The 14,212-nt window shown below is 48.1% G+C and overlaps 1 protein-coding gene across 1 annotated transcript; it reads left to right on the top strand.

Annotated features, from left to right (window-relative positions):
• The first annotated feature begins 1,100 nt into the window (after positions 1-1,100).
• LOC101943383 (agmatinase (putative)) lies at positions 1,101-14,116 on the top strand. The gene is made up of 7 exons (XM_065575426.1): positions 1,101-1,739; positions 3,287-3,489; positions 6,017-6,065; positions 7,260-7,455; positions 8,129-8,308; positions 8,845-8,929; positions 11,418-14,116. Exons 1-7 carry the CDS (start codon positions 1,339-1,341, stop codon positions 11,489-11,491), a joined length of 1,188 nt encoding a protein of 395 aa, XP_065431498.1. The 5' UTR covers positions 1,101-1,338; the 3' UTR covers positions 11,492-14,116.
• The last annotated feature ends 96 nt before the right edge of the window (positions 14,117-14,212 follow it).

Below are 14,212 nucleotides of genomic sequence, written 5' to 3'. Positions count from 1 at the left end.
GGTGAGGGACCTTATCAAAGGCTTTCTGGAAATCTAAGTACACTATGTCCACTGGATCCCCCTTGTCCACATGTTTGTTGACCCCTTCAAAGAATTCTAATAGATTAGTAAGACATGATTTCCCTTTACAAAAACCATGTTGACTTTTGCCCAACAATTTATGTTCTTCTATGTGTCTGACAATTTTGTTCTTTACGATTGTTTCAACTAATTTGCCCGGTACTGATGTTAGACTTACCGGTCTGTAATTGCCGGGATCACCTCTAGAGTCCTTTTTAAATCTTGGCGTTACATTAGCTATCTTCCAGTCATTGGGAACAGAAGCCGATTTAAAGGACAGGTTACAAACCATGGTTAGCAGTTCCGCAATTTCACATTTGAGTTCTTTCAGAACTCTTGGGTGAATGCCATCTGGTCCCGGTGACTTGTTAATGTTAAGTTTATCAATTAATTCCAAAACCTCCTCTAGTGACACCTCAATCTGTGACAATTCCTCAGATTTGTCACCTACAAAAGCCGGCTCAGGTTTGGGAATCTCCCTAACATCCTCAGCCGTGAAGACTGAAGCAAAGAATCCATTTAGTTTCTCCGCAATGACTTTATCGTCTCTAAGTGCTCCTTTTGTATCTCGATCGTCCAGGGCCCCCACTGGTTGGTTAGCAGCTTTCTGCTTCTGATGTACTTAAAAAACATTTTGTTATTGCCTGTTGAGATTTTTGGCTAGCTGTTCTTCAAACTCCTCTTTGGCTTTTCTTATTACATTTTTACACTTAACTTGGCAGTGTTTATGCTCCTTTCTATTTACCTCACTTGCAAAGGATCCCTTGGACTAACAGGCAAAAGTTGCCCAGGCAGTTCTGCAGCGAGGCCTGTGGCTGCCTTTTCCTTTAATCATATGGAGGTGCCGCCCGCAGGGACTACAGGCTGCTTGATTTAAACCAACATGTTGCAAGCTGGAACCTGGCCACGTCTGATCACTGCGATAATGCTCCATGTGGCACAAATTCAAGTTATTCCGGCCACTTGGCTGAGTAGACCCTGGGGTCCCTGACGCTGCACCTGACAAACCCAGAGCAAGAAAAGACTCCATTTCCCAGAATGCAAGGGGGGAAGGGAGGAGGGCAGAGGAAATTGATTAGGGGAAAGCATAGGGCTGAGTTTAAAGCTGTTGCATCTCTGGCTGCTGCACTTTGAACCTGCCGGGGGGGAAGGAGTGAGGGGGGTGGAATAAGTGCTGTGTGTCTCTGCTACCCCAGCCACTCTCTGCTTTGAACCTGCAGGGCCAGCTGTGGCCGTGTGTGCTGTGCTGGGGGAGGAGGGCTAAGCAGGGGGTGCGGGATGGAGCCCCTCTTCCTGCGTGGCAGCCAGCTGCTCCGGAGAATACTCTACAAGGAGCGACTCTGCCCTTGGAAGTTCTCAGCAACTTTCCTGGCAGCCAAGCTCCAGCCACCTTTGCTGAGCCGCCCCAGAGCTAGCCTGTGTGTGGGGCCCACAGCTCACCCCGGTGCAGCCGGCTCCCATCGTGGGGGCTCGGAGAGCCTGCTCGCTGGGCACGGTGCCCCTCGCCGCTTTCTCGCTGGTTCCAGCTTCAATCTGCCTCCCAGCGCTCAGTCCGTAGCCAGGCCCGTGGGGGTCTGCTCCATGATGAAGCTGCCCGTTCAGACTTCACCAGAGGGACTAGATGCTGCTTTTGTTGGGGTGCCCCTCGACACGGGAACCTCCAACCGTCCTGGCGCAAGGTAAGGGGCAGCGGTTATGCTAAGATCTGAGGAGGGGGAAGCCACAGCCCATGGGATAGGGGCACTTGCTGTCTAGTGACTATTCAAGAAAAATCCCAGGGGAGTCAGTGCCGGTGAAAGGTGCGGGACTGACTATCTGGTAGTGTGGTTCCCTCTTTTTATTCCAGGGAACAGACATGGAAGCATGCCAGGTTTCCCTGTACTGCCCTGCCAGTCTGCCTCGGCCCTGTCCTGCAGGGACCAAGCAAAAGCAGGAGAGGGTGGTTTGCTCTTGGTACCATTCAGCCCTGTGAAGGTGCCAGTTGTCAGAGTGATTTTGTAATGTGACAATCAGGGTCCAGACACCCCAGGGGAAGAACAGGGGTCTGAACCCCAAAGAATTTGCAATTGAATCAACTGATGTAATCTAATATTATTGTGCTATAAAAGCACATTGAGTAAAGTCTTTTATGAAAACTGGTGACATGCTGGCCATGAATATCAGTGTGATGTATGTATGGGCGTTGCATAGAGTTATGTGTGGGTGCTGAAAATATGTTCCTATACTATGTTGTGGACAGAGTTGATAAACCAACTTGCCTTAGACAAAGGAATGTGGATTTACCTGTCTAGATCAGGGTGGGCAAACTTTTTGGCACTAGGGCCACATCTGGGAGGGGAAATTGTATGCAGAGCCATGAATGTAGGGCTGGGGCAGGGGGAGGGGATGTGGGAGGGGGTGCAGTGTATAGGAAGGGGCTCAGGGCAAGGGGTTGGAGTGCAAGAGGGGTGCAGAGTGCGGCAGGAGGTTGGGGTGCAGAAGGGGTGTGGGGTATGGCAGGGGGCTCAGGGCAAGGGGTTGGGGTGCAGAGTGCGGCAGGGGGCTCAGGGAAGGAGGTTGGGGTGCAGGAGGGGTGTGGCAAGGGGATCAGGAAAGACGGGGTTGGAGTGCAGTTGGGGTGCGGGGTGTGGCAGGGGGTTGGGGTGCAGAAGGGGTGTGGGGTATGGCAGGGGGCTCAGGGCAAGGGGTTGGGGCGCAGAGTGTGGCAGGGGGCTCAGGGAAGGAGGTTGGGGCGCAGAGTGTGGCAGGGGGCTCAGGGAAGGAGGTTGGGGTGCAGGAGGGGTGTGGCAAGGGGTCAGGAAAGGGGGTTGGAGTGCAGGTGGGGTGCGGGGTGTGGCAGGAGTTCAGGCTCCAGCCCGGCGCCGCTTACCTTGAGCGGCTCTGGGATGGCAGCGGCACGCAGTGTGGCTTTGGCAGGCTCCATAGTCGCATGTGAAAATCTTTGCATACACTCGATTTGCAGTAAGCTCTCTGCCTGGATCTACAGATGACCTGTCTGTTGAAGCCATTAGGCCATATTCATTATGTGTCTGACGTAGACAATCACAACCACAATATAATAGTCCCACTTAAAACATTTGCCCCAATGGTCTTTCCAACCTTCAACTCCTAAGTGTCTAGGAGGAGTGTGTGCCTAACCAGCCACGTGTTCAGAATCCCCGGGTCCTATGGAAGTTTCCTCCTCGAACCATCCCAGATAACGAAGTGTGGGATTCTTTCCTTCCAGGTTCGGCCCTCGCCAGATTCGAGCCGAGTCGTGCATGGTGAGGACGTATAACCCCAGCACTGGGGCAGCACCTTTCCATTCCCTCATGGTTGCTGACATTGGTGATGTGAACGTGAACCTCTACAACCTGCAGGACAGCTGCAGGCAAATCCGAGAAGCCTATCAGAAGATTGTGGCAGCCGGCTGCATTCCCCTCACGCTGGGTAAGGAACCCAGGGCTGGGCCCAATCTCATGCTTTGCTGTTAAAACACCAGTTATTATGTGGGCACCCGGAAGAATAGCAGGATCTATTAAAGCCGCCTCCCCCCTTCTGCCCCATACACTGCAATGGATACAGACTAATTTATTAACAGGGTCTTGAGAGTGCAAGAGAGCTACTCTCTCCTCCTCCTCACTGAGATAATTCAGTCTCCTTCAGCTGCTCCCAGACCTTTGCTGCTGCTGGTTCAGTGCCGGGGCTGGGGGAGAGGCACCTCTCTCTCCGCCGCAGCCCTGGGGCAGCCTGCATCCCAAACCCCTCATCCCCAACCGCACCCCAGAGCCCACAGCCCCAGCCGGAGCCCTCACCCCCCGCACTCCAACCCTCTGCCCCAGCCCTGAGCCCCCTCCCACACTCCGAACCCCTCGGCCCCACCCCCGCCACACATCCCCTCCATATTGGTGCACATAACAAAATTCATTCCGCACATGGATGTAAAAAACTAGAGGGAACATTGGCCGTGACACTTTTGTATTTTTATGTCCGATTTTGTAATCAAGCAGTTTTTAAGTCAGGTGGGCCGTGTGGGGACGCAAGACAAATCAGACTCCTGAAAGGGGGACAGTAGTCTGGAAAGGTTGAGAGCCACTGTCCTAAATGACTGCCCCAAGCTCAGCCATTAACTCGTGGCAGAGCTGTGAGTAGAACCCAGGAGTCCTGACTCCTGTCCCACTCTCCATAACACCTGGTTGTGAAGGTGGGTAGCTAATCAAACCAACAACAATGCAAGTTTGCTCCCGATATGACGGAAGGTTGTATCCTGAAATGCTGCCTTTCTAAAAAAAAAAAAAAAGTTTCCGACTAAGGAATAAAGGAATATTCTTCTAATGTGAGAATAGAAAAGTTGGTTTTTTTGAAATTCATTTACCTTTTATGTGTGTTAAATTCCAGGCCAGAGTTGGGCTCCTTTTCTGGCTGGCGTGGTTTAATGTACCTTGCAGCAATGTTCCTTTAACGGAGACAAAGTAGTTACATTCTTCTACTGCAGCGTGCCCTCTTCTGCCAGCATAATTTAATCAGAAATAACAGAGCACCGTAAAAGGTGCATAATAAATCTAACCTTTGCCCAGGACTCTGTGTTAAATCAGGGACTGTGATTGCCATATCATCCACGATGCCTGGACTGGCCGATGCTCTTATGCTGTGTCAAAAATGAATAACTGAGGTTAGAGAAGATGCTGTTTCATTGTTCTCCATTGAACGCAAATTAAAACTAAACAGCTGAATATGATCATAAATGTATTTTGTTAACCTGTTCAGTAGGACCTGAAATGAGAGCATATGCCCATAACAAAAGTGTTTAGGGTTTTAAATTGAATCAAACCTTATGCAGTGTATTAGTTACATGGCAGAAAGCGATTTGGACTTGTATTGGTGTGTGCACACATGCAATTACTGTTTAACCCTAGGGCACCTATGACCTTGCAATCTGAAACTCACTTCACTGTTGTGAACATATAAAGTGAGGGCTTGGATTACAAATCAGTGTCAGTTTACTCAAATGTCCTGAGTCCATATTTAGGAATATGTGATGCCTGTATTTATAACACAAAGCTAGGATCCCTCACTTCAAATTGCTGCTGTAGCACTAGTGAAATCCAGTCACTCGCAGATCTCACATCATAGCCTTTTACCAAAGTAAGAGGTGGGATATCGCAACCAGGAACTGTCAGATTTTTCTTTATTAACTGGAACTCTATCACTTTTTACGGGGAGCTCTTCAGCGCTCACAGCTAAGCAGTGTTGGGCTCACATCAGAAAGTAGCTGGAAAGGAGACCTCGTAAGAAACCCCCATGGTGCTGGTGACACTAGGTGGTGCTCTTCCCTCTGAGTCAGTATGGAGCCAGACACCCCCGTATGGTTCTGGAGGTGTCATCTTTCAGATAAAACTTACAACAGAGTTCCAGACTGCTTGTGCTCATCAAAGATCCCATGCCACTTTTTGCAAGAGATAAGTGTCTGTATCCTGACTCGATTCCAGTTTGGGTAATAACATTCAACCTTCCCAAATTCCCATTGAAATTTCAATGGCACATGGTGGTGTTCTGCTCCTCAGCTGTTGTGTAGCATTGCTGTTGATTGTTAAGACCCAGCTGTGAGACACCCCAGAGGCGGCTGCAAGTAGGGGATGAAGTGACTCCTGGATATACATCTGCATACCAGGTATCTGCATTCAGAAGCTGGCCTTGAGTACCAGCTGCAGCAAGAGAATGACAGCTGGCTGGATTTTTGAGAGCTTTTAATAAGAGAAGCTGCCCCTTTTAATACCATCTGCCACCCATTTAAAGCTGCAGGGAAGGTAATTAGATGAATAAAGGCCATTACTTCTAAAGGATGATCTCTCTCTTTGTGAAGTGCTGGTATGTTCCCCTATGAGAGGTGAGGTGCAATATGAATGTAGCTTGCTACTGATCAATGCTGGCCTGTCCTTATGACATAGCGTGTTCTCTGTTCCCTGTCCCGTTGCAGGTGGCGATCACACAATAACATACCCGATCCTGCAGGCAGTGGCAGAAAAGTAAGTTTAAAATCTGAAAATGGAGATGTTTAAAAAGCTGATACCTTGTGGAGATAGAAGTTAGGCTGACTGGTCCATAATTCCCCGGGTCCTCTTTGTTCCCCTTTTTAAAAATCGTTTCTATGTTTGCCTTTCTTCAGTCCTCCAAGGCCTTACCTGCCCTCCCTGGGTTCTCAAATGTAATCAGGAACACTTCTGAGATTGCTCCAGCTAGTTCCCCTTAAGTACCCTAAAATGAATCTCATCAGGCTCTTCTGACTTAAATACATCTCATTTAAAGAACTATTCTTTAACTAGTTCTTTCTCTATTTTGGCTTGCATTCCTTCCCGCTGGTTCTTAACATTAATTGTGTTAAGTAGTGGGTCACAATTTACCTTTTTAGTGAAGACTGTAGCAATACAGGCATTACACAGCTTCTTAATGTGGTCAGTTTTTAGCTCTCCTTCTCTGCTCAGTGGAGGACCTACACTTTCCTTTGTCTTTCTCAGCCTACTCATGTATTCATAGAACCTCTTCTTATTGGCTTTTATGTCGCTTGGTAGGTGTAACTCACTTTGTGCCTCTCTTTCTGATTTTCTCCCCACATGCTTGTGCTATTCTTTTATACTCATCATCAGCAATTTGTCCGGTTTTCATGTTTTTGTAGGCTTCCTTTTTTAATTTTCAGGTCATTAAAGAGCTCCTGATGGAGCCATATTAGCTTCCTACTGTTCTTCATATCTTTCAAATGGCTCCTCAGACATTTGGGATTCTAGGGTTCATGTAATCAGACAGGGTTGGAGAGTCATGCGATTCCGGCTGCAGCAGTATCTGTCAATCAATAGCTAGATGCTGACAATCTTCCTCTTTGCTCCTCTCACTTATCCAGAGCCTGTTTGTGCTGATCCCAGCTGGCATCTTGTGTCCGCACTCTGTCTCTGGTGAGCTTTGCCTTAGAGTTAATTGGTGAGATATCATGTGCTTATTGCCCTCCTGAACCTGCGGACTAGTAAGCTGCCTGCTGAGAGGTCTGAAGCCATAGGAATGGAGGGTGGGAAGAAGACCTGGACAAGTCAATTGTATGATCTGTTTGGAGTTTAGATCTCGATCACTGTGAAGAATCCAAGATTTTATGCTGGAGGATTGAACAAGGTCAGAAATATTGTAAGCACCTGGAGTTAAGGCCGTGTTTGTACCTGCCCTGTCCCAATTAGGCATGGTCCCGTGGGACTGGTTCACGTGGATGCTCATACCGACACAGGAGATACAGCGCTGGGGGAGAAGATCTACCATGGGACGCCATTCCGACGCTGCGTGGAGGAGGGGCTCCTGGATTGCAAACGCGTGGTTCAGATCGGAATCAGAGGCTCCTCCTACACCCCGGATCCCTACAAATACTGCCGGGACCAGGTAGTGTATACCGTCGCCAAAACCTTCTCTACTCTCCGCCGGGCCCTGCCTGTGCAGACAGGGCCAAATGGCCATTGATTTCAGTGCTGGGAATAACAATATGTCCCTCTTCTTCCTGAGACGGCTGTTGTGAGGCTTGCTGAGTGTGTGTGACGTCTTTTGAGATCCTCAGACAAAAGGTGCAAGATGATATTGTTCATTAACTGACGCCGTTGCATGGAACGCTTCTCCCACTCCAATCCCTGCAACTAAGATGCGTAAGGCAGGAAAAAAACCAGCCACTGCCATTCTTTTCGGTATTGTCCCTTCCTGCTCCTTTTGCACCAGACGGCAAGGGAAAGTCTCCCCTGCCCCCTCATTGCTCCTTTGCCGGTGCTGTTTCCAGCCGCACATGCCCTTGAACAGCTTCACCTGTGGAAAAAGCGCTACTTGGCAGGGCAGGTGGAGACCATAGTCTGTCCTACGTGGGGGGCGTAATGGCAGAGGGAGCAAATGCGAGACTACAGAATGGCTGGACGCACCAGTTCTGATCCGCAGAAGACACTTGCTTTGACCAGTTTGAGCTGTTTGCACAAACATTACACTGGACCACTGCTCTCTCCACCCGCTTCCTTTCCCCAGCAGCGTGTTTCAGGCAGTGGAAGCCCAACTTTTTTCCCCCTTCCTCCAACAGGGTTTCCGTGTCGTCCTGGCTGAAGACTGCTGGCTGAAGTCATTGGTCCCACTGATGGGGGAGGTGAGAAAGCAGATGGGAGACAAGCCCATTTACATCAGCTTTGATATTGATGGATTAGACCCTGCATACGCCCCTGGCACAGGGACACCTGAAATCGCTGGTCTCACACCTGCTCAGGTAAGGAGATGCTCAGACTCTATTTCTGAATGTGCAGAGTGGATGCAGGGAAAACCTGGCTCCTTTTAAAGGAAGTCCCAGGGCTTACACTGTCTGCCCCCTAGAAATCTAAGGGTCAAGGATCTACATGGGATTTAGAAGTCTTTAAACAAGAAAACTGGCATATTGGGGACTGAAATCATTGAGAACTCCTCTTGTGTCCTGCCTATAATATATAGAGAGACTGGAGTTTACCCTTCTATTCTAGGAATAGCCACTGCTAAGGGAGACTGAGGTGATGTACAGTTTGATGGTGTCTCAGTATTTATACATCTAATCCTCTGCTTTCCACTCACTCCAGTTCAGCATATAACAAACAAAGAGCACCAGGTTCCAGCAGTGATTGTGGATGGGATTTGTATGGACTGAAACGTCACAGATTTCATGTCAGCTGTGTTTAAAAACCAAAACACCCCCTCGGCTATTTAAATATATAGAATGTTTTCAGAGTTAACAATTCGGGTATCTAGTAACTAGCCCTTTATTCCTGTCCCTAGGCTTTGGAGATCATTCGTGGGTGCAAAGGACTGAATATAGTGGGAGGCGACCTTGTTGAAGTTGCACCAATCTATGATGCTTCTGGTGAGTGAAAGGAAATATTTGGGACAATAAAGCAAACTTAGAGAACTGCTACATCCAATGTTTGTCAGTAGTCGATTGGGTCCTGTTTAGCTGTGGGCACTGGACGCAGGGGAGGATCTAGCTTTTCTGCTGCCCCAAGCACGGCAGGCGGGCTGCCTTCGGCGGCGCGCCTGCGGGAAGTCCCCGGTCTCGCAGATTCGGCGGCATGCCTGTGGGTGGTCACCGGTCCCACGGATTCGGCGGCGCGCCTGCGGGAAGTCCCCAGTCTCGCGGATTCGGCGGCATGCCTGCGGGAGGTTCCCGGTCCCGTGGATTCGGCGGCGCGCCTGCGGGAAGTCCCCAGTCTCGCGGATTCGGCGGCATGCCTGCGGGAGGTTCCCGGTCCCGTGGATTCGGCGGCGCGCCTGCGGGAAGTCCCCAGTCTCGCGGATTCGGCGGCATGCCTGCGGGAGGTCCCCGGTCCCACGGATTCGGCGGCATGCCTGCGGGAGGTCCCCGGTCCCACGGATTCGGCGGCTTGCCTGCGGGAGGTCCCCGGTCCCACGGATTCGGCGGCTTGCCTGCGGGAGGTCCCCGGTCCCGTGGATTCGGCGTACCAGCCGCTGAATTGCCGCCGAATCTGCGGGACTGGCGGACCTCCCGCAGGCGCGCTGCCGAAGGCTGCCTGACTGCCGCCCTCGCAGGGACCGGCAGGGCGCCTCCCGCAGCTTGCCGCCCCAGGCACACGCTTGGAGCGCTGGTGCCTGGAGCCGCCGCTGACTGGATGCTGTCTATAGAGTTCAAAGCAAATCGACAGATATTTGGTCCTGGACAGTTTGTGCATCCCTAGAGAACATAGTGATGGCTGTCGGAATTATTTATAGTCAGCTATTTCTATTCCGTGTATTATAGACAATTGAAAGAGCACATTGCAGGAGAATATTTAAGAAAATGCAGAGTAGTCCTTAGAAATCTAGCAACAATTATTTCAGGATATGCTCGAGTGTGTTACCACTAGTATGTCGGGGAGCAGTAGTGCTGTGTAAACAAGAGAGGCCACAGCTCTTGTATAACCAAGATATGGATTCCTCAGCATTAGTCAAAACTCAGCTCAGTCCTCTACACAGCTGGAAGGTAAGGCGCACTTGTGAATGAACTGCCGTGTTTGTGTAAATCTCTACTTCCGTTCTGTAGTTCTATAGCACCTTCAGTACAAGCACCTCGACCACTAATGATCTGATCCACTTGGTCCCCTTGTAGCTCCCTTTTCAGATGGGGGAAACTGAGGTACAGGGAGGTGACAGGACCTGTCACAGCTCACTCACCAAACTTCCTGGTGGAGGCCGTAAATAAAAGCCAGATTTCTGGAGTGAAAGTCCAGCGCTTTAACCACTAAGCAATGCTTCCTCTGTACTGCTGTGGCAGCCAGGTGAATGCAAAGAGACATTGGTCCTGCCCTTGGTGACAGAAGCGACTCCATGCTTCAATAGCAAGAAAGAAAAAACAATACTTAAAACTAATTTAATGTAGAAAAACCTCTATTTGAACCAATTACGTTCAGAAACGGTGGTAGGCAAAGCACATCCTATAAGATGATGCCTGCATTAGACTCATGTACTCCAAAGGCACAGCTGTCACTTTTTAGCAGAACGCCCTGTGCTACAAATGGAATTGACGTGGTCATATGTATATACACACAGCCGGGTTCATGCAGGGGGAGAAGTGTTTGCTTTACAAACAAAACAAAAGGCAAACCAAACACCGTATCTGGTTCTTGGAGATCTGTAGAGATATAACAACACTGGAAGGTCCTGTCCTTGGGCCACTCTGCCTTTAGATTGATTTCAGTGTGAACTATACACATAAAGGGGCAGACTTGGAGTCTTAGGTTGCATTTATGCTGGCAAAAGTCGGCTGTGCATTTCACCACTGGTGTTGCTCCAACAGTGTAGCAAAGGCGAGTGATCGTATGGACAGGACCCAGTGTGTTCTCTTCCCTTGTACAATGGTAAAGTCTACAGCTTTCCACCAAGGCACTCCCTAAGAAAGTAGGACCAGTTGTGAATTAGGGGGCGGACTCTGTGTTTTGGCACTTTAGATACAGCCTTAGTGTACTGAGCTAATTAAACTTGTGTGACTAAGAAATAACTTACTTGTGTTTTGTTTCAGCTGTTGACTATTAAATACTCTAATTTATTTCCTGGGGTTGGGGTAGAGATTCCATTTGAAGACAAGAAGTCAGTTTGGTAGAACTAAGGCATTCAGCATAACTACATTTGTAGTTTACCAGCACAGACAGCTTTTCACTAGTGTATGGCTTTTAAGCATCCGGTCTCAGTCAGGCAAGTGAATTTTTTCAGGAGCACGTCGTGGACTCTGCCAACATAGAGTCAAATACAGGATTGGGGCCTTGGTGTCGGAGGAAGAGTTGGAAAATAACTCCTTGTAGTAAGGACTTTCTTCAATTGGAAGCCATTGGATATCATGGGTTTTTTCCCTTTGTTTGTAGGTAACACCGCCCTCATGGGAGCAAATCTGCTGTTTGAAATGCTGTGCGCACTCCCGCGAGTCAGAACGATTTAAAGCCGTGTAGGGCGGGCTCCAGCTTATGCAAATCAAGTCACGACCACTATCTCTTCACCTACACGATGAGTTCAATAGTCACAGCCTTTCTGCACAAATACTTCGACACAATATGAATGGGGAAAGAAGCCTGCATGGAACAACCCAGTCAGATTTTGCTTTTAAATGTCTGCTCTCCATCACTCTCTGCAGTTAGAGAAGGGGCAAGGGAAAGCTCAGCTTTGTGGTAGAGAATAAAAACCATTCCTCACCAGACAAAGTCATTTCAAACTCCTCGGATGCTCTAAGCAGCAGCTAGCAGAGATGCTGGAATTGGGGGGGCAGGCTTACTGTTCACGTTGCTGTAGTAATATGGCTTAGCAGCACATGGATCCAGCGATGGCAGCTTGAATTCTTTCAATATAAAAACTGGCGGCTCTGATCTAAAATGGGGGTTTCTTTTGGAAGTGCCTAGTAAAGATTTTTTTCCACTAAAAATAAACCTAGGAGGGGAGCAATATACAGACATAATGTAACATCCTGGCTCCCTTCCATGGGCATGGAATAGAATAGAAGTTCTTCTGGCCTCTTTATGCAATGGATCCAAACTGGCACTAGCTCCAAGCCCTACATTACGAGATGACTTATGCCAAGGCACTTTTGTTCTCCATCTCAGTGATGGGATGTTTCTAAACCCCCTTTATACATGATTTTCCCAGGGCCCATAGCTGTCAGTCTTCAGGAGGCCAACAGAAACTTTGACTAAACTGCAGGGCAGTTTTTGGAAACAGTTGTCCTTGGTTAAGCAGCCCTGTTGCCTGAGTGGAGATAACTAGCCCATTGCATTTGCTAAATTACGAGCAGTTAACAGCCATCGAACTTTTGCAATTAACTCACGTACGCCACACCGCATTGTCAATTTGTAGATTAAAATGCAAGGCCACCTCATCGTCTCACATTAAAATAGTTTATTTCAGTTGCGGATCTGTAATAATCTTAAAACAAAATGACATTATCAGTGCCTGTTCACAAATACAAAAACAAAAATTAAAAAAAGACATTTGCCAAATAAATTATTTCCCCCCCTCTAAGAGTATCAAAAGTGCAAAATATTTACCTGCTTTTCAATCCAATCTCCCAGGCTGCCTGATTGTATTAGTTCCTGGCAAGCTTTTACTGACCATATATATACACGGAGTTTACGCTATGTTTAGCCGGGCAGGGCTCTTCTCCCACAGCATACTATCCATGTTGATAGGATGTGTCTAGCCACGCCCACTGCCAGTTACCAGGACTGTGATAGGTAGGAGATTTTATGTAATCTGGCTTTTTGAGGCTCTTTGCCTTTTTTTCATTTATTTTTTGCTTCAAAGGATGGCTTATGACCTGTTGTTCCAAGCAGGAGGTGCTTCCTGAAACATCCCATTCTGTGCCCCCCCAAGGGTGGGGTGCCAGCATCTCCAACAACCTGCAAGATAACAGCACGGAACTGGACAAATCTTATCAATGTTTCCATGATAAATAGTGAAAACAGTAGTGGATAGTGAAACAGTAACTAATTTTCCTGAATATAAGCCGGTTGGATCTCCCCCAGCACACACCGAGCTATATATATGATATAGAGGGAGAAAAGAAGTGTGGTGATACTCCATCAATTAAGGCTGGAAAGACAGACGCTTCCACTAACTACCATTCGAGCACATCCTTGTCTAACCAATCTCCCCACATCGCAACACTCTTAATATTTTCACCCATCTTGACTCAAGGCATTTCAACTGCTGTAGTCAATATATCTCGCAGCTTCTTTGCATCATCTGAGTCAAGCCTGCTTGGTATGAATCCCAGGTGAGCTTTGGGTATTCAATCTGGTTTGATCTTGTTCAGCCCAGCTGTCAAAATTAGAGCTGGCAGGAGGACAGCAATTCTGTTTCACAGTACCTTTGGAGGTTTTGAAATTTGTTTTCATTCCACATTGGAACAAAACTAAAACCTTTTGAGGTTTTTGTGAAAATTGAATTATGTTGATGTCTGTTTTCAGGTTGAAACGCGAGCTTTTTGATTTGGGAAGAGAAGGGTGAGATGTGGGAGGTGATCCAGGTACAATCTCTGCTCTGCTTGATTCCGAGCAGAGATTTTCATCCTAGATGACTCTGAATCAGGCAGAGCAGGGACTGGGTTTCCAACATCCCAGGCCAGCAGTCTTCCACCAGGGAACAGAGCATGTGTGTATTCTTGCATGCACATAAAATATTCTCACCGGAAATGTCCTCAAAACTAATATGTCCACATGAAATGTTTCAGCTTTGCTGAAATTTCAGTTTGTTGAAAATGTTCCAACCATCTCTAGCCAAGATTAATATTGTTGCCTGCCCAGAACTGGGCCCCGAGATGGCAAACAGTGGTTCGTTGCCCGGTGTGCTTGGCACCAATAAAGACACCGAGGGGAGAAAGCAAGCCAAGTTTATTTCAGAGCTCTGAAATGGCACTAGGAGACCAGCATGTCTCAAATCCAGTGCAACAAATACAAACAACTTTTACCTTTTATACTCCAAACTGTTTGCATACATTTCTTTGTCTGGCTGTTCCTCCTTACCCCTCCCTTCCAGACAACTGTTACAATAAACTCTACATAAGCTTGTGAGAAAACTTTCCCAGTCTTTGCGACCTTGGATTAGACGCCTGCAAACTAACTACCCCTCTTTTCCCTCGCTCCTTATCTCTACTATTTCTGCTAGTGTGAGG

This window comes from Chrysemys picta, chromosome 21 (assembly GCF_011386835.1).
Source record: "Chrysemys picta bellii isolate R12L10 chromosome 21, ASM1138683v2, whole genome shotgun sequence".
NCBI classification, from domain to species: domain Eukaryota; kingdom Metazoa; phylum Chordata; order Testudines; family Emydidae; genus Chrysemys; species Chrysemys picta.
The sequence above is the reverse complement of the archived record's forward strand: the minus strand, read 5'-3'. Positions and strand labels throughout refer to the sequence as shown.

Coding starts and splice junctions, on each gene's coding strand:
- LOC101943383 (XM_065575426.1), top strand. CDS start 1,339: ATGGAGCCCCTCTTCCTGCGTGGCAGCCAGCTGCTCCGGAGAATACTC. Junction 3,490..6,016: donor CTGCATTCCCCTCACGCTGG/GTAAGGAACCCA, acceptor GTCCCGTTGCAG/GTGGCGATCACACAATAACA. Junction 8,309..8,844: donor CTGGTCTCACACCTGCTCAG/GTAAGGAGATGC, acceptor TCCTGTCCCTAG/GCTTTGGAGATCATTCGTGG.